At 47.0% G+C, this 19,881-nt stretch overlaps 1 protein-coding gene across 1 annotated transcript in view; it reads left to right on the forward strand.

Annotated features, from left to right (window-relative positions):
* The window catches only part of Efcab6 (EF-hand calcium binding domain 6), a 176,569-nt gene that overhangs the window by 77,563 nt on the left and 79,125 nt on the right, over positions 1-19,881 (forward strand). Inside the window, exons 9-10 of the mRNA XM_055627242.1 lie at positions 2,383-2,531; positions 17,876-17,986. Coding sequence (XP_055483217.1) covers positions 2,383-2,531; positions 17,876-17,986 — 260 coding nt within the window. The remainder of the gene's footprint in view (positions 1-2,382; positions 2,532-17,875; positions 17,987-19,881) is intronic.

A 19,881-nucleotide genomic window follows, 5' to 3' on the forward strand; every position in this document is an offset into this window, starting at 1 on the left:
ATCACCCTGTTGCCCATGGCAGTTTGCATGCCCACCCTAAGCATATGGAGTCCTGTTCCACAGGCCATCCCAGCTGCCACAGTTGGACTTGTTCACATTTGCCCATCTGATGTGGTCTCCACTGGGATTGTGAGGGTTGTTAGTCTTTTTGCTAAGGCATGGAACATCTCTTTATATTTTGCAACCTTTGTTTAGAACACCCAACCCCTGCCAACCACATCCACTCTTAGATACATTTAGTAACACGTCAAATTTGAGCTGCTGTCAAATTCTGGGTCACGGTTAGGGAACAGAACCAGCAGAAGGTCTGCTGTCTTAAATCCCTCCAGCCCTGGCGGAGGAGAACAGCAAGGGATGAATGCACAGCTGTAAACACAGCAGCGAGTGCTGAGACAGAGAAGGGCGGGATGTTGGGGAGAGACAGGGGGTCTTCTTGAGACAGCTATGGGGAGGCATTCACAGAGCCACTTGCATCAAGATGGAAGCAGGCTGTAGCATTTGCTGGCCCATCACTGATGCCATGGAATCCATGTGTCACCTAAAAGAACAACACTGTTGCTAATTGAGGAAAGCATCTGTCCAGCCCGAAAGTGTGGCATGATTCACTGTTTGTGAAATTATCTTTATAATGATGACCGAATTGAGAGCTTTCAGAGCACAGGGCTGGGCGTGTGAGACATCCCGTACCTCTGGTTTCTTTGTGTACTTTGCTGAATTGCTTGAGTTTTTCTTACAATTTTTAATAAACAGTGAGATATTCTGGAGCTTAATGACATCACCTAGATACTTTTTCCATATCACTCACTTTCTAGAAGCTCTTGGTCACACAGAACCATGCTCTGAAAAGCCTTCTTGAAGCCCACATGCCTTTGAGATGTTACGATGGATTCCATTAGCCAGGTGTGGTGGTGTAGTCTAATACTTATTCTCTGGAGGCAGAGGCAGGCAGATCTCTGAGTTGGAGGCCAGCTCAGTCTACATAGTTAGTTCTGGACCAGCCATATAGTGAGTGAGACTCAGTTTCAAAAAAAAATATTTTATTAGCCTAATAAATACATGAGGACTGCCTGTTACCCAGGGCTCTCACTGATCTGGGGGAGCCTTGCTCCTGGCAGGGGTGCAGCCCACACTCCCTCCCATGGAAGAAGCCAGTGAACTTAGCTGAAATTTGTGTTCATTCTTTCCCAGAAGCCTAGGCCATTTCTAAGAGGCTTGACTCTCTAAATATTTTCAGAAACTTCAAAATGTATTGTGTGTGTGTGTGTGTTTGTTCATGTATTAAAGTTAGAAGACAACTTTGGGGAGTTGGGCCTCCCTTCCACCTTAATTGAGGTGGGGTCTGTCACCATGTGGTGCATGCCATACTCGCTGGCCCGTGACTTTGGGCCATTGTCCCAGTCTCTGCCTCCCAGCTCTCTGTAAGACTGCTGGAATTACAGGTGCGGGCCACAGCGTCTGGCTCCTCATGTGAGTCTCAGGAATTCACTCTGACCAGGGATCTCTCTGCAGCGGGAGCCAGCCACCTGGTCCTCTGATCCTGCCAGCTGTTTAAAGATCTCCAGTACTGCTGCATCCACTCAGGAGCATCTTTAAACCTACCTTCTCATCCTTTGGGTGGACGGAGGCGTCTGTACACGTGTGTCCATGTTTTATGCCAAACTGGCAGTTAATCTATTTTCCATCTTTTCCCAGTCAGCAGGAAAAAACTGAATTCAGACAAACCGAGATAGCTGAAAATATAGTTATCAGCCAATAATAAATAGCAGTGCTCCATAAATGATAACCAGCGTCCACGCTGTTTTTATGAGTCATGAAACACAGCTTTGAACCAACTTCACTGCATCTTCAGAGTCCCAGGAGAGAGCCGGTTTACTCTTTTGTAATCACCGCCCGCTCCCCTTTTACAACCATGATTTACGAGGTGTCCAGTGTCTATTATGTTTGTGTAATCCTCATATTAATCCATTTCCATGCCACAAAAGCAGCTTCTGTTTCTAATAAAATGCTCCCAGCTTATGAGCCTGATGACTTGACTTAATCAGAAGTGCATGGTGTGGGCTCACGGAAGGGAATGCTGGAAGCATATTAAGATGCACCACACTGGCAGAGCTGCGCCGTAAGCCCTGCAGTCAGAGGTAATGCCATAGTCCCCACTGTCCCTCTCTGGGAAACTTGTCATGTGTGAGCTGGGTGTTGTTTGTAGTGAGCTCATCAATTAAACATTTGAGATTCAGCGCGTGCCACAGTAACCTTTTTGATCAAGTTTTCGGAGACAGAAATGCAAGGAGGTTTTGGTCTAACAGAAACAAAAAATGGCATGGCTGAATGGCTCCTGGACATGGACTCAACTGAACGCAACACTCAAATTTTAATTCCTTGCAGCTTTCAAAGTCGTATGACAAGATTGAAAAAGCCCTGAGTGCAGGAGACACCTCCAGAATTGGCTACGTCACCCTGAACTACATGAAGGTTGTCCTTGACACCTTCGTGTACCAGCTCCCGAGGAAGATTTTTATCCAGTTAATGAAAAGGTAAGACTCCCATCGTTTCTTGACAGGCTCCCCCAGACGTCAGCCGGGACAACACAGAAGAGCCTCATTTATATTTTATTTAGTGCTTTAAACTTGGTGCCACTGAGTTTTTCCCCACCTAGGCAAAGGCAAAGAGAAAAGCCCTGCAGATGCGCTCAGGAGCTCCCTCCCCAGCTCTGAGAGCCACCAGGTACAGGCCGGTCACTGCCTTTGTGCCTCTTCTCATTTGCATCCACCCCAGAATCTGCCAAAATAGACATCAAGCCTCTCCCCTCTGTGTGTGCCTCCAAAGAATGCAAACTCTAATGCCAAGACAGGCAGCCCTCGTACCAAACAGAATTGTCAGTATTACTAATAAACAGCCGTGCAGGGTTCAGTGCATTTGCTCAGCTCCTGTTTTCTTGTTCAGCACCTGAGAGCCAGGATCTAAATCAAGCCTGCATGGTGCCATTTGTGGCTCACCTAATTTCTTAGCTAGGTTCTTATTGCTGTGATAAAAACACTATGACCAAAAGCATCTCGGGGAGGAAAGGGTTTATTTCATCTTAAGCTTGTAGGTCACCCTTTATCACAGAGAGAAGCTGAGACAGGAACCTGGAGGCAGGAACTGAGGCAGAGGCCATGGTGCTCATGCCTAGGATGTGACACCACTCACAGCGGGCTGTGTACTCTTTCACCAATCAAGAAATAGCTCCCACCAGACTGCCCTGCGGGCAAGCTTGTGGGGCATTTTCTTAATTAAAAGTTCCCAAATGGCTCCAGTTTATGTTAAGTTTACATAAAGCTAGCCTGCACATCTTGATTCCCTGTGAATCTGTAGGCTTCTTTTCCACCTGTTCCTTTGACACAAGGCTAGAGTAAATATTCCTTGGAGTTTCTTCTAACCTGGATTTGATTGTTATAACTCATGGTACAATTTTCTGTGGTCCCCTGTCCCTGCTGCAGCTCCCTGCCCTGAACTGGCACCTCTGAGGACCCATGGATATGCTTTTCTTTTTCTGCTTTAGGCGATACTGCTCCACAGACTGGTGAGATTTGTGGGCCGCTGGTTATTTCATGTTAGTTGTCACTGTCAGTCAGAATCTCTTTGTTCTTCTACCATGCTGTGGTGCTCCTGTGAGGATGTGCACCCTCTCCACGGTTAGATCAGAAAGTCGGGGACTGGGGAGACAGCTCCGTGGGCAAAGCATTTGCCATTCAAGCATGAGGACATGAGTTCAGATACCCATGGAAAGTTGAACTCAAGAACACGCCTCTGTAATGGAGCACTCTGATGGTGAGAGAGGAGGACGTGGGGGAATCCTGGGAAGCTCTCGGGCCTTATGAAGTCATGAACAAGGGCTGTGTCCAACCAGGTGAAAGGCAAGAACTGGCATCGACGCCCCATGGCCTCTGTGTGTGTGCATGGCCTGCTGGGGCCCCACACAAATCAGAACAACAGCAACAAAACCAAGTACAAACTGCAAAGAAACACCATTCATTTGTCCCTTCTGTTGTTGCTTTTCAAAATAAGGAGCTGGTGTTCCAGCCTCTTTCACAGAGAGCAATGGGGATCTTTTCCTACTGGCCTTTTCTTTATTATGAATCCCCACATTTAAAGTGTATTCTGTATGCTCTGATTCATTGCAATTTTCTCCCCTGCCTTCCTCTCTCTCCTTCCTCTCTCCTCCTCTTCCTTGATGTTCTCAGATAGGGTCTTACTTTGAAGCATTGGCTGGCCTTGAACTTGAACCCTGTCTTCCTCAGCTCCCAGAGTGCTCGAATAACTGGCTGTACCACCATGCCCAGATGTTCCAGCCATTCTTGTTGATTCTCTGTTGTTCCCTTTTGGCAGATGGGACCTTTCCACACTGGCTGGTGCCTGGGTCCTGTTTCTGGGGCCCTCCTGCTCTCTGGGAGCCTTTTTGCTTTCTGATAGGATAATATGCCCCAGTCTCCTCTCCCTCCTCTCCCTCTTGCCTGACACCAGGATTGTTGATTGCTAGAAGGAACTTCTGTGCCATTCTTGTGTGAATGTGGCAACAGAGAAAAAAAAAAAAAATTTGTTAGTCAGATTGTCTTGTTGTCTTGTCCGAGTTACATGAAGAATGAGATGGAAGCAAATGGAAGAGTGTCTTGTGTAACTCTAGGTGATGAGGTCCGCTTTGAGGTCCTCTAGAAAAGATGGCTGAGAGTAGCAAAAGCCCAGCACCACTCTGAAGGGGCTCATTCTGGGGCATGCTGATAGCACTGTGCATGGCGGAGAGGGACCCCACCTAGGATTTCCAAAGCAAGAAGCAAAATAAGCCCAGTCAGTGACTCCCTAGTCCAGAAAACAGCTCTGTTGGTGACCAACTGCAAGACTGAGTTTTCGGATAGCTAGCGGCCCCTCTCGGCCTCAAAATCATAACAGTAACGTAATAGGAATGATGGAAACAACTAGAAGATGCTCCACCCCCTTGCGCTTACTCTGCATTACCCCACACCCTCATCCACACACGTAAGAGACTCCTGCGTTTGTAGTCAGGCACACCTACGTTGTTGCTTTAATTTTAAAAATAGAAATGGCTGCCTTAGAGATCTTTCCCATTGGCTTCATATTCTTGGAAATTATCATTTTAATGAACGCATGAAATGTCATTCAGCTAACATTTTCCGAACACCTTCCTCTGCCAGACACTGTGCTAGGTGCTAAAAAATGCTGAAATAGACAATGAATAGATTCCAGCCGGGGTGGCATGCCAAGAGACGAGTGCCATGGGCGCATAGGACGAGCTCATTAGAGATGCAGATGGCCTCCATGATCTCTTGGTAGAGCCCCTTCTTCAGGGACCCAGAGTTCGAGGGGGCCCTTTTTTGGATACTCCCCCAGCTTCCCAGAAGGACAGCCTAGGAAACTAGAGCAAAGTGAATGCTGAAGTGTTTGCATCATAATTTACATTTGGGCTGAGCATCTGCAGCCTGAAAATCCAAATCCTTGGCTGTGAAGAAGGCTCAGTGTGGTAAGGGCACTTGCTTCTCAAGCCTCCTGACCTGCGTTGAATTCCTGGAACCCATGTAAAGATGGAAGGAGATAACTGACTTCACACGGTTGTCCTTTGACCTCTGCACGCTCGCTGAGATATGCACACAGCACCCCACCCCTGCACTTTGCACATATACAGTGATAAATTTTTAAAAAGAAAACCCAAAATTTGAAGTAGTCCCGAATCTGAAACATTCTGAGCTCTGACATGACATCCGACAGTCCCAGTAAAAATGAGGTCCCATAGAAGTCATGTAGCCTTCAGGCTGTAAGAGAGTATGAAACATGGACAGTTGTATTTAGACTTGAGATTCCTTTCCAAGTCCCTTACTCTATATGGAAGCATTCCAAAACCCAAATCAAACAACATTTCAGATATGGGACAGTACCCAGCATGACACGTATGTCCCCTGTGCACAGACCTGAAGGTGCAACCATCTCACAAAAAATCACTCATGGTTGGTCTTAGTATTGAAACACTGTGGTGCTTTTCCACCTAGTATTTGTCAGGTGTCTTCTACTGGCCATTTTTTTTAAAGGGGGTTTTATAAGTCGCTTTCCATAAAGTTGCCCAGACTGGCCTCAGACACAATCCCCCTGCCTCAGCCTCCCACGCCTGAGATTATAACCATGAACCAATATGCCTAGCTTTCCCCAATCTCTAATGGTTTCTGTCTTTGTGTAGCTTAGCCATGGTAGGTTTGCATGTCTGGGGAAGACCCTGATTCTTAGGGCACCTCACTTTTGGGCATAATAGTCTTGGGATTTATTGGACTTCCGTGCCATCCATTGTTCATGTAGCCTCCTCCTTCCTTTCTGGCTTGTGTGTATGTGTGTGTGGTGTATGTGTGTGTGTGTGTGTGTGTGTGTGTGTGTGTGTTCTCTTTTCCTTATTCTAGCTAACCATGAGTCAAAAAACTCAACTCTTAGCTTTATGATCTTTTTCTTCAATCATTTTTCTAGACTCCAGTACATTTCTCCTCTGATCTTCGCTGCTGATACTGTGTTTACCATTCCTTTTGGTAGCTCTTTGGTTTTGTTTCGTTTGGTTGGTTCTAGGTTAAGGTTAACATGTTGAAGATCGGAGATATTTTCTTCTTCTTTCCCACTCCCTCTCACTGTGTTCAGGTTGCTAAAATTCCTTCCATCTCTCCCTTCTCCTAAGGTCCTAAGGACAAACAAAGGCATGAGTCCATCAGTGTTCACTCTGTGGAAACAGTGAACTTATTGGGCTTCCTGGAGTGTAGGTGAGGGGTTATGTGCAGGGGTTATGTGGGCCTACCACAACAGGAAGCACCTGGAAATCCTTCACACAGCAGGGATGAGGACTTCCCCTTACCCGCAAGGATGCAGTCTCCTCCCCTTGCCTTTCCAGACCTATCCACTCTCGCTCTCCCACATGCAGCTAAGGCAGAATTGCAAATAACAGGTGATAAGGAAGCTAGATCCTCAGGTGAGGGTCTCATAAGCTCCCACGCTTCCAAAGGGCTGGAAAGAGTCAACCAGCCCAGCTGGGCGGATCTTTTGCAAGAGGGCCCAGCTGAACTCCCCAAGATGGCAGTTGTATGGCTCAGAGGACTAAATTGCACAACAGTTGCAGTGTGGGAGTGCACGTGTTGAGGTCAGAGGGCAGCCTTGGGGAGGCTGTCAGGCGCGCCTTTCTAGTCCCTGACGCTGCAGAGCTACTGTGTGGTGGCTGACTTTCCTGTGTGGGCTAGGGAAACCTGCTATGCCAAGAGCATGTGTCACTGCTCGAAGCTTCTCTGGGGCTGCTCAGCTGTCCTCGTGTGCGGTGAGTGATCCAGTTTCATTTTCTCTCCCGCATTGAACATTAACGGCATTTTAAATATTGATCACGTGCGAGGCGTGAGCGGTGCCCCGATATTGTCTTAATTTGTCTTTCTGGGTTGACACTGAGGTTGGCCCCTCCAGGTGCTGGCCCGCTGTGACCCTGCCTCCCTTGGTGGGGATCCTCCTCTCCTCTTAATGGGCTAGTGGCTCAGATAGAAGGGTTTAAAGGGAATTGTATCACCTTCCAGTGTAATTCTTTATAATTACTTACGCATGAAAAGAGAGCCTGTCCCGTTTAAGCGCTCTTTCTCAGCTTGCTGTTTCCTTTTCATTAACACGATACTTCAGTATCTCAAAGTTTGTGTTTTAATATAATCAAACACATCCATCTTCTCTTCTTTCGATGTCTTCTGTCATTTACAATTTGTCACTCATCATTCCTACCTAGCTTGGGCGAGGAACTCTGTTCCAGCCTCTGTCTTATTCTTAAAATTAAACACTTCAATCCACTGTAATATAAATTGGATATTCAAATTAATTTTTTTCCAAATCAATAATTTATTTTCCCGTTGCTGTTTATTAAATTACCCTTTCTTCATTGTTTTTTAAAACAGCTCGTCCATATTTTTGTATATTTGTGTGTGTGTGTGTGTGTGTGTGTGCGTGTGTGTGCGCGCACACACACGGCATAGCACACACGTGGAGTTCAGAGGACAACTTTCAAGAATCAGGTCTGTCCTTTGACCAGGTGGTTTTGGGTCACCAGGCTTGACAGCAAGCTCCGTTATCCAGCTGGTTTTGGTTTTGATATCTGCTTTGGCATATCTCAAATGACTGCCCATAATTTGACCCAACGTGTATCCCCCAAACTATTGCAGCAGTTTGGCTTTCGACTGTGCAGTGTAGATCCTGTCTGGAGAGGCCCATCCACTGAATAAAGACAACTCATTTAGTTTCCATCATGGCTTTAGAGAGAGCGCTGGCTCCCCATGCTGTCAGTTACTTGTGCCTAACCCTATTTTTTCAGTCTCAATGGTGAATGTTAAAGACTCAGGATTAACCCGCCATCCCCTCTGAAGGGAAGCCCTACTGGATTCTACTATGAGGAGCCTGCACTGGGGCCCAAGCTAGGAACAGAGAATCGTGAGTGCCTGTGAAGGGCAGTCCTGGGATCACTTGGTCCACAAGGCTGTGCCCACACCCTTTGCTCTCAGGTGAAGGCATCCTTGGTTACTGTCTGCTCTGGGCTCAGAGCATCATGGGAAACCAGACATCTTAATAGTCCTGATCTTAGCAGCATGGTCTGTTTTTACATGGGCAGATCTTGTCTGGCTTTAAGTGTCTAAAGCACTTGTCCCTGAGTGCTTTCAGCTGCGTTTTCTAGTCACCCTTGACCTGAAACAAGTGAAAGACACTGGCACCGGGTTTCCTGGTTAGCAGGCTCCCTCCTGCCTAGACCATCTGCAGCTACTGTCTACTATCCCAACAAATATGGCTTCCTTATCCAAATGATCAGAATCTCTGGACCAACCCAGGGCACCACTCAAGCATGCATCCGTTTGTGATTGGTGGCACAAGGACCAGCAGCCTTTATAGGGCCTGTTCCAACCATCAGCATGCAGACCTCCGAGGCCCCAAGCCCCTAGGCACTTTACAGGATGGTAGAGCCCTGGAGCTTCATGGCATCCTCTCCTCCATCTTGAACTCACCTGTCTTTCTACAGCCTCCAGAGTAATTTTTCCTTCATTCGTCCAGTTCCAGTAACTGCAAAACCATAATTGGTATGGTCTCTGCTTCATAGTAAGAGTCCAGGAGACATGAACAGTGAAAGCAAAGCAGTTTACTTTATAACCTTGCAAAGTTGAACTCAGCTTAGAGAAAAGGCAGAAGTGGCTGGTGGACCTGAGGGGGGTACACAGTGACGTAGCACACAATGATGGTTTTATACTCCTAATCACACTGTGTACCCCTGAACTCCTCCATTGCAGGTGGTTCAGGAAGGTCCAATCTTCCCAGTGCCCAGCATTTCCCCTCCTCAGGTGCCTTACCCTGTTGGTTAAGGTCACATAACATTATCTACTGCACGTCCTGGGCCTCGAGATTCCTTCCCTTTCTGCTCTAGGCACTGTCACATAGCAGACCGCTGTACCTTGCCAACCCTGGGATATACCGACGGTGCTTAGAGAAGCAGCTGCCAGCTGTCAGCTAGGGAAGGCAGGGGCCTGGTACCTCTGCCTTTCTGTGACTCTGGTGAGTTCTAAGTGCACCTCATACTAAAATGGCTCCCACCGTGACTCATTTCTTACACGTGTCCAGTGGGAAGTTTGTGGCACATGAGGCCAAGACATGCGAGGACTCTGAGTGTCAGAGTCCCTTCATATTTTGTTCCCACAGAAGCAGGTGGGTCAGTTGTCCTCATAAACATGAAGGTCTGCTGCTGTCCACACCAGGCGAAGGAGCCTTTGCTGTGAGACGTTGGAAAGTCACCGTGCGCTCTGTCCACAGCTGCACAGCAGGTGCCAGGGCCTTGTGGACCTACATCTATGATTGGCACCACTGCCTCACCCCCCATACAGTGATCCACAGCCGTTGTCCCAGGCCCCAGTAGCTTTTGCATTGGCCAATCAGTGACTTCAGTGGAGATATGGTTGGAACCAGTCCACACCCTCTTACTCGTTAGCAGTAGCCCCGGCCGTCCCTGGCCCAAGTTGAGTAAGCATGGGGAGGCAGCACTTTATACAGCTTCTGGTGTGAGATGGTCCTCTGGGCCCATCCTTTTACTGCTGCTCTTATCTCGCCCGTCAGTCATCGCAAGGGCTTCACACTGACCGAATCCTGATCTCCACCACATATTTTGGAGCTGGTGGAGCAACTGCAGGATAAGCCTGTAATCAAGGGGCCTTCTGTGAAATGGACTCTGCTTTCACCCATCACCTCTGTGAGGCTCTGCTCTACCCAACAGACCTTGCTGGTCCTGTGGGTTTTTTGCCCTGGTGGTCATCCTTCAGACACCAATTTGCTGACACCCCAACTTGCTTAGGGTGTCCTTTCTTAGTGCAGTCACCTTGGTCCCTTGTAGAAGAATTTTAATTCAGAATATGGCTGCTCTGGCAGGAGATCACATCCAAAGATCTTCTAAGGTCTGTGTGATCTGGCTGGAATACAAATACACCTTTAATCCAAGGAGACAGAGGCAAGCAGATCTGAGTTCAAGGCCAGCCTGGTAGAGAGGAAGTTTCAGGCAAAGGAAAGCTTAGATTCAGGGGTGCTGGTACACACCTTTAATTCCAAACAATGAAGGTAAAGTTAGTTTGTAGAAGGAAGCAGCCATGTTTGAAAGTGCTGTGTAACTGGAGTGGCAGAAAAGGTGACAAATCAGAGAAGATTTGACAGAATAGGATAGGCCCAACACTCAAAAGAGGAAAGGGAAGCTGCTTAAGGAGCAACAGAGACACAGAGAGAGAGAAGGAGGAGGTAGAGGAGGAGGGGGCAGTTTTATCAGGGGAGTTTTACAGAGAGGTTGAATGAGAGAACAAGCTAGACACAGGTGAAGACCAAATGAGCCAGAGAATGAAAAGGAATCAGAAGATTAGAACAGATTGCTGGAGTTAGATGGAGGCCAAGCAGAGCAACTCAGGGGCTGAGAAGCCAGATTGAATATAAGTTAGCTGGGAGAGGAGTTTAAGCCAGAACAGCTGAGTTGAACCAGCCAGCCCAGAGCTCAGTAAGAACAAGAAAGGGTGAGCTTATTCAGCAGTAAGTCTCTGGAGCTGAGAACATTCTAGGCCGAGGTTAGATTGTATGGAGGCAAGAAGTTCCCAGGACTAGGCCTAGGGGATAAGCCTCCGAGACAATAATTGAAACTGGCAAATAAAAGTTCCTTTTGCAGTCCGTGGCACACAGACCTGCCTGTCTTGGTTGAGATGCCCTGAGCAGGGCTTCTCATCCTTCCATTAATGTAATCCTTTAATACAGTTCCTTGTGTCGTGGTGACCCTGAACCATAAGATTACTTTGTTGCTACTCCATAACTGTAATTTTGCTACTGTTATGAATCATAAATATCTGATATACAAGATATCTGATAATGCAACCCCTGTGAAGGGGTCACAACCCATAGGTTGAGAACCGCTGTCCTGGAGCATCTGGGCAAGGCTGGGAGGAAACTTGGCTGTAGCCTTGGCTGTTTTGCAGGTTTGCTCTCCATGGGTATTCAGGGCTGTCCTTGAACCAGGAGCATTCGGCTGTGTTTGTGTCTTGGGCAAAGGCAATGGATTTCCACATAAAAGGCCCAACTCTGGCATCTGTTCACTATATCTGGGGCTTTCTTTGTAGTTCCCCAGAGCCAGTCATACCTGGCTACACAGAACCTGGCAATACTTTGGTTCTACCTAAGCACCCATGAGCACTTTGTCATGGCCAGAAATCCTCACACGCATGAAGCATCCTGGTCATTCAGTGGTAACTCCTTTAACCCACAGGTGTAGTAGTTCTTTAGTGGGAACTTGGGCTTTGGCCAAAAAAAAAAAAAGTCTTTGCCTTGACAGTGACACCAAGCAAGATACGATGTGGTTGTCTTTCAGCCCATGCTCAGGTATCAGGAAGCCCAGCAGGAGCCAGAGGACGACCCATTGATGGGCCACGCAGCATCCGGCTTGAGAGCACAGAGCTGGGAAGCTAGAGGGGCAGGCAGAAGGCCCTGCACACACCTAGGGACATCCGCTGGGCTCACTGTGGAGGCAAGGGCCTTCCAGGCCTGCCCTATGTAGGAGGGAGTTCAGAGGCGTTCAAGGCAGGAGGGAGAACAGGTAGACTGAGTTCCACCGTGGACACACCCAGTTCAAGATGCGCATGAAGAACAAAACCACAGTATTGCTGCTGAAGCTATGGGACGCCGGAGTCAAGGCCAGCAGAGCTTCTCCAGCCTATTCAAGTAGACTCCTTGGCACCCAGACTGTATGGCTGACCTAACAGGCAGGAGGTCCAGACAGGGCAAGAGGTGGGGAGCAGGGCAAGGTTGAAGCTTTGGGCACTGAGGAGGGGACAATGTCAGCCATGGTGGTTCTGTCCTCTCCTTTTGACACCTTCCACCTGCCCTCGTCACTGCTGGACTTCCGCCGCACTCTGCCTGGACCCCTGCTTGTGTTCTCCTTGTGAAGTTTTAGGATCCTGGACCAACGTGACTGATCTCTGTTCTTGACACTCTTTGACGCCTCCTTTGATGGTCGCCGTTGTCAAGCCATGTGACAGTGATACGTCCAGTGTTTCTTCTGCTGCTGCTATGAGCCTCTACCCTGTGGGGAGACCCAGGGAGCAAGGTGTTGGCTCTCACCCCAGGATCCAGAGCAGGGGTTGCCTGGGGCAGCAAAGGATCCACGAGCGCCGGAGAGAGGGCAAAATCCAGGTCCAGGAATATGACCAGATGCAGGGTTTGGTCCCACGAGGAGGGGGATTCTCTGTGACTTAGGCTATAGTGCTGTTCATGGAAATTCTAGGAAAAAGTGGGTAACCTGTACTCATGCTAGCCAGTGATAGCCACTACAAAGATAGCCAGAAACAGTGCTGCTAATATAGGCAGAGGTAGCCACTGCTACTACAGGCAGAGATAGCTGCTGTTAGCATCTTTTCCCTTTCATTTCAGAATCTGTGAGTACACGCACTCACATACAGGCCCACATATATCCATAGCTGGAAATGTCTGAGGTATAATTATGGTCTGTTTTCTCACAGAATATTGCATTAGAAGCATTTTAATTCTATAAAAAAAAACACCTAAAATGCGTTTTGTCATCCCTCAAGTCAAAGGCCTTGAACCATTTTAAGGTTTATGTTACATACCGCTAAAATGCACTGCCGAAAGGTGCTAATTTATTCTTACAAGGGAAGCTCACAAGAGCGTTTTTGGCAGGCACTTAACACGGACGCTTTAGAATCCTTGCTAGTTTGACAGTCAGCAGTATAGTTTCTTGTTTTGATTTGCCTGTTCTTGATCGCGATTGATGTTTTCATTTCTCATTTCTCTCTCTCTCTCTCTCTCTCTGTCTCTCTCTCTCTGTGTGTGTGTGTGTGTGTGTGTGTGTGTGTGTGTGTGTGTGTGTAGTTGTAGGTCACAGGGCAACTCGTGGACATTGGTTCTCTTCTTTTCCAGAGATTGATCTTGGGTCATCAGGTAGCACGTGCCTTTTCCTCTGAGCCATTTCATCATCAGCTCATTGTTTTCCATTAAAAATATGCATGTGGCGTCTTTCTAAGTGTGCTTGTGGACACCATGAGTGTCTGTGCGCTTACCCCTTGCCCCCTAGTTCTGTTCAAGTACAACCGTGATGTCAGTTTGATGAGTTTGGGCAAGGGTGCCTGGGTGTGATTGCCACCCCAGAGAGATAAACAGCTATGGGCTTCACTCTCGTCGCTGGTAATCAGCCAGCTCTACCCCGCCCCCCACCAATACAGTTTCGTGTGGGTTTTAAAAATGATTTCTTTTTAATTATGTGTATTGTGTCGGAGGCAGGTGTGTGCACACTAGTACATTGTCTTTATGGGCTAGAAGATCCCCTTGGGCTGGCGTTCAAAATGGTTGTAAGCCTCCTGATGTGGGTTGCTGGGAACCAAAATTGAGTCTTCTGAAAGAGCAGCAAACACTCTTAATGGCTGAGTCATCTCTCCAGAATTTAAAAAAAAACAAAAAAATAAAACATTGAATTTTTAAAATTTACATTTCTGGGTATAGTAGTGCACATCTTTAATCCCAGCATTTGAGAGGGAGAGTCAGATAGATTTCTGTGAGTTCCAGGCCAGTCTGGGCTACACAGTGAGACTCTGTCTCAAAAAAAAAAAAAAAAAAAAAGTTCAAATTCTAACCATTTGTGGCTAGTAATTAGAAACACAAGTGATTTAAAACTATTATTTCATTTTATGCTTATGGGTGTTTGGCCTCCATGTGTGTCTATGTACTACAGGTATACCCGATGCCCATGGAGGCCAGAAGGGGGCATCAGCTGCCCTGGAAGTGGAGTTACAGATGATTGTGAGCCACCATGTAGGTGCTGGGAATTGAACCCAGGTCCTCCTCCGCAAGAGCAGTCAGTTCTGTTAATCACTAAGCTGTCGTTTCTCCGGCACGGGACTACAAGCGATTCTTGTTTATTAAGTCTGAATAGTATGTTCTCAATGAGTCCACTGACTTATTGGTCTAGAGCTTTGTTGTACGGGCCTGATTTTTCATGCTGGTCACAAGGCCAAGAATGAGGACCTGTCATACCATCTCAGCCCCCAGCTGCTCTTCTCATTCCTGCATCAGAGCATGGGCGTAGGCAGTTTTCCTGTCGCCCTCCTCCCCTCCGTCCCCATCTTGTGCACATGAGGTTGGCCATGTGTGTTCCATGGCACGTGTCTTCCTCTCATTTACAAGACGTTTCTTTTCTATTCTTTGTTTGCTGAGAGTTTTTCTTTTTCCCTTGTGTGTTGTGTTTTGTCAAGGTCTAGTCTGTATGGACTGTGGCCGTCATCTACTTTCCAGCATCAGTCTATTAGAGAAAACAACATGAAATGAAAATGCATAATGTTGATAACTTAGACAGGGTTCTCTACGGGAACTGAACCACAGAACGAGTATCTGTGAAAAGGGGTTATTGCATGGCTCACACCATCTGGTCTGCGTAGTCCGGCGACAGCTGTCTAACACCAGCGAGGCCACGAACTTGATAGCTGCTCAGTTCACGAGGCTGGGTGTCTCAGCAGTTCGAATTGGAGCTGTGGGCCCAGATCCTTCCTGGAGAGCCACTGTGTCCAGAACAGAGCTTTTGATGGCTGGCACCATCATGGCTGGAGCAGAGCCTTCTGGGAGCCTGAGCATTCTCGTGGCTGGACTGAAGCCTCTCAGAGTGACAATGGAGGAATGTGATCAGCTAGCTCTCACGGAGACAGTCCAGTTGTCTTCCAAGGGACAGGTCGGCTGGAGCTCCCACTTGAAGCAGCTAGAGACAGGAAGAGACGGGATACTGCCATTCCAGCGACACTGAGCAGCTTGTTCCCTGCAGTTTAGATTGTTCAAAGAGGAAAAACAAAACACATCAAAGAACACGTGCGTGCATGGCCAGCCAGGCCCCTCTCACTTAGAAGATTTCTGGTGGCGACAGTTGTCTGGTGTCTGGTGACAGTGATGGCATTTCTTCAGTGGACTGCTACTGCACCACAGGGCTCAGCCTGCTGTCACATGGTACAGTGAAACAAATTTGCATACAGTGACCTAGCTGATGGGCACACCACAGGCCTTCTTGTTCTAAAGAAGCGTCCTGTCTGATGTAGATGTAGTCCACGCAGGAGATGGTGATCACCACATCACAAGTGGAGGTTTGGGGCCAAGTGACACACATGATCTTAATTCCCTGGTCTGCAAACCTCAGGGCCAAACCCTCAGGTTGTTCTCGTCACACAGTGGATGGCTGGGAGGGGTAACAGTCCTCAGGGCATTTTAGCAGACAGTAATGAAAGAAAACACCCAGAGGGAAGTGAGACTAATTAAGGCCAGAGGAAGACCTGGTCCCCTGGCTCAGCTTTAGAACCAAGGCAGATATCTTTTCCTTTGTCCTAAGGGTGGGCCCGCAGCAGCTTGAAAATCTCCTCTATTTTCTGTACTTTAAAATGCCATTGATGTAAGTGAAGAATTCAAGTTTTCCAATCCAGTTTTTATAAACAGATTCGTAAAGCAAAGCGGCCTACCTCATGCACCAGCTTTGGTATCTCAGATGTGCTATTTCTGTGTGGGCTTATTGTCCCCCTGTTCTGGAGGGATGTGTGACATTAGCGTTTGAATGACCCACTTAGGAAGCTGAGGTATGTGATCTAACACCTGAGTGTTAGCCATCCTGCACAGCTCTGTTGCCTTTATCCTTTAGGAACCTCCTTGGCCATCATGGCCATCATCTCACAGGTAAGCAGTTAGGAAAGGAAGCCACTTGTCAAAGTCTCCACAGGATGTTCCCACTGATGTCTTTAACGCCATGATTCTGGGGCCCCCAACTCACAGGACCATGTCAATTTGGAAACGCACTTTTGAATTTTCAGTTATTTATTCTTACTAAAACTTTTAATTATGCAGTCATTTGGTGAGAGTTTACGGACATAGCTTCTGATGTTACCGGGAGACATACTCTCACAGCAAGCTCCCTGATCCTCTGTCTCTTATGATCTTTCCTGCCTCTCTCCTGAAATGTTCTCAGAACATTAGGTACAGCTCACGACTACCCAACCATGAGCTAAACAAAGACAATTGACAGAGTGGAAAGGGGAAAGATCATGAGGCCTCAACCCTATTCAAAGAACTACAGGCAACTAAGGAATGCTGAGAGTAGGAGAAATCGTGTTCTCCAGGGAAGGACTCACCAGTTTGGCTGTCCACTACCAACATGGTCAGCCCCACAAACATACATACGAGTACCATTGTACAGACTGAGCAGGCTACATCTAAGAATGTATGTGTATAAACACACACATATATATGCAGGTAGCAACTGTTAATGAAAGAAAGGCCATGAATTTGAAAGAGAGCAAGAAAGAGTTTGTGGCAAGGTTTGGAGGGAAGAATGAGAAGGAGGAAATTATGTGATTATATTATCTTCAAAGAGAAATCATTTTTAAAAACTTTAGTTGGGTGTGTTTATATTGCTGCCATGGCAAAGACCTTAAGTCCAGTATCCCCAGTGCATAAACACAGTCCTAAAGTATGGCAGGAGATGCCCAGCGCAGCTCTCAGTGGGCCAGGGTATAGGTATTAGGGGACCCCTAGAAAGCCTGGGCTTCTGCAGCTCCTGCAGGCCTGTGCATGTGTTGGCTACAGGATGCCCTCACTACCTGCCAGTGGCTTTCTTCATTTGTAAGGGTTCATGTGCTGGGTTGGGCCACCTGTACAACCAAGTGTACCCTTCCACCTCAAGGCCCACACTTGTTGTTATTGCTATCTATCTATCTATCTATCTATCTATCTATCTATCTATCTATCTATCTATCATCTTTCTTTCTTTCTCTTTCTTTCCTTCTATTTATTTATTTTTCTGGGCTAGGGATTAAATCCAGGGCCTTGCAAATGCTAATTAAATACCCTACCACTGACCTGTACCCCAGCCTGCAAGTTCTACTCAGAATCACTGTACAGTCTCCTTTCTATGCACAGTAAACAGTCACAGGCCCCAAAGCTAAGGCCACCAATACTTTTAAGAGCTCTCGTCCTGCCTGTCAAAGTAATTGAGTTCTTCAGGCAATGAGTTTGAGAAGATTCTTTCATGAACATTAGAATGTTAACCAAATCCCTTTGTTTCTTCCTTCAGAATTTGCCACCACTGAGAGAACACGCAACATGGGGTGTTACAATCCTCTGATTTTCCTTGCTTTTAAGAACTCAATCTGTGGTGCTATTTTACAAAATGATTTTGTGTGCCTTAGATCTAAAACTTCATATAAATTCATAGCTGTTGGTTTTGATTCAATATTAAATATCTAATCTATGTGGTATTACAGGAAAAACTGTTTAATATCGTTGTTTTCATTTCATGCAGATTTGGGCTTAAAACCACCACGAGAGTCAATTGGAAGCAGTTTTTAACAGCATTTTATGAGCGGCAGGGGTTTGAAGCCGGTAGGACAATCCACATAAAGAAAAGATGCAGGTATGTTTAAAATCAGTTTAGAAGTCACAATATGTATTATGTTATATTTTCATGTATTCAGTGAACCAACTGTCCTCATTAACTAATTGGCAACATCTACCTAGCGTTTTACCATTTATAAATAATTTTCACCTTTCTTGCTCCAAGTTACCTTAAACTATAGGAATGGCATTCTTGTTCCAGTTTCTAGAGGGAAAAAAAAAAAAAGCCTGAGTGATACCACTGGGGCCATACACCCGGAGCTCGAAGACTCCTCCAGGACACACACCTGCTCACAGGGGTCCCTCAGCTCCAAGTGTGTCCCAAGGAGACCGTATGTGGCACACTTGCTGTGTGTTTTATGGAAAGGGAAACACGTGCTAACCTGCTCTCCTGTCTCTGCGCTCGAGATGTTGCAGTCATGGGAGCCTCTTGCCTCAGGCACAGTGTTTGTTTGCTGCTAATGTCTATTGTAACTTCCAGCTGGAAGTTGTAGCGGCAACTCAGAAATATAAAATAAAACTAAAGGACTAAGGCAACACTTCAGAATTTAGACTTTAGCTCCAAGGAGTCCTTGTTTATACTTCTCTGTGCTCTTTGCTGATTACCACTCATGAGCCATGAAGAGAATAGAAAAGGTGGTATTTTTTTTTTTAACATACATATATTTCATCAGGTGTGTTGAGAGTGCTCTGCCCTATTACAAAGCAAAACGCACCACAGAGTTAATCTTGCTCTGCTTCACTGGGGTCTGTCCCACCTGAGGGCTTAGGGATGTGATCACTCTGGGTACCAGCCTTTCAGGTATCCAGAGTTCCCCTGCCCTGTTGCTACGAGGCAGCTGTGAGCACATGCCATAAGCAGTCACTTCCTATTCGCTATGGTTTTCTTATAGTCTGATAGCACATTTTTCTAGGGCTGTTCAGAATAAAATTAAAGTTTTATATATTAAAGTTTTCTTTTATGAGAAACGAGGTCTCACTGTGTGGCCTAGGCTGACCTTGAACTCACTCTCCTCCTGTGTAGGACTATGGATGTGTACCACCATGCCCAGTTCCTGGCCTTCATTAGCTTTAAAACAGCAGTCCTCCAGTGGGGGGCTGCATGCCTCCCAGGAGGCTCCCGGCAATGTCACAGGACATTTTTGATTGTTACAGTGGAGGCTGTGATGTCTCGTGAAGTCTATGGTAAGGAGGCCAGCGGTGCAGGAGGTCTTCCACAATGGAGAAGTACCTGTCACTGGGCCTGGTATCCATGCAGGAAGGGGATTACATACACAGTAGTGCCAAAACTAACTGTTGAGACACTCTCTTCCCATGAGGCACTGAGCCAGAGTGTAGATGTGTCTTGCAGAGCTGAGTAGACATTGCACCAAATCTCCAGCAAGTGTGAGAATGGTCCCAGAGGTGAACTCGCCCACTGCCCAGCTCTATCTTGTGGGCACAGAGAACGTCTATTAAGCAAAGACAAATGGGAGGCCCTCAGCTGAGATTTGTTATGAGGTATCTTACTCTTCAGTTGCTGTAACAAAACACCATAACCAAGAAAGCTTATTAAAAAAAAGCATTTACTTGGGGCTCATGGCTACAGAGGGTTAAAGTCCCTGGTGGGGAGCTCCCATGGTGGGGAGCATGGCAACAAGTGGGCAGAGATGGTGCTGGAACAGCAGCTGAGAGCTCACATCCTTATCCACAAAGTAGGGGGCAGAGCAGTAATTGGGAATGGCATGGGCTTTTGAAACCTCAAAGCCCACCCACAGGAACACACTCCTCTAGCTAGACCACACCTCCTAATACTTCCCAAACAGTTCAACCACCTGGGGCCCAAGCATTCATAAATGTGAAGCTATGGAGGCCATTTTTACTCAAGGGTCAGAGGTGAGAGAGGAAAAGAGACTCTGAGGGTGCAAGTGGCCC

The sequence above is a fragment of the Psammomys obesus genome, unplaced genomic scaffold (assembly GCF_907164565.1).
Source record: "Psammomys obesus unplaced genomic scaffold, mPsaObe1.curated_primary_1811, whole genome shotgun sequence".
Taxonomy (NCBI): domain Eukaryota; kingdom Metazoa; phylum Chordata; class Mammalia; order Rodentia; family Muridae; genus Psammomys; species Psammomys obesus.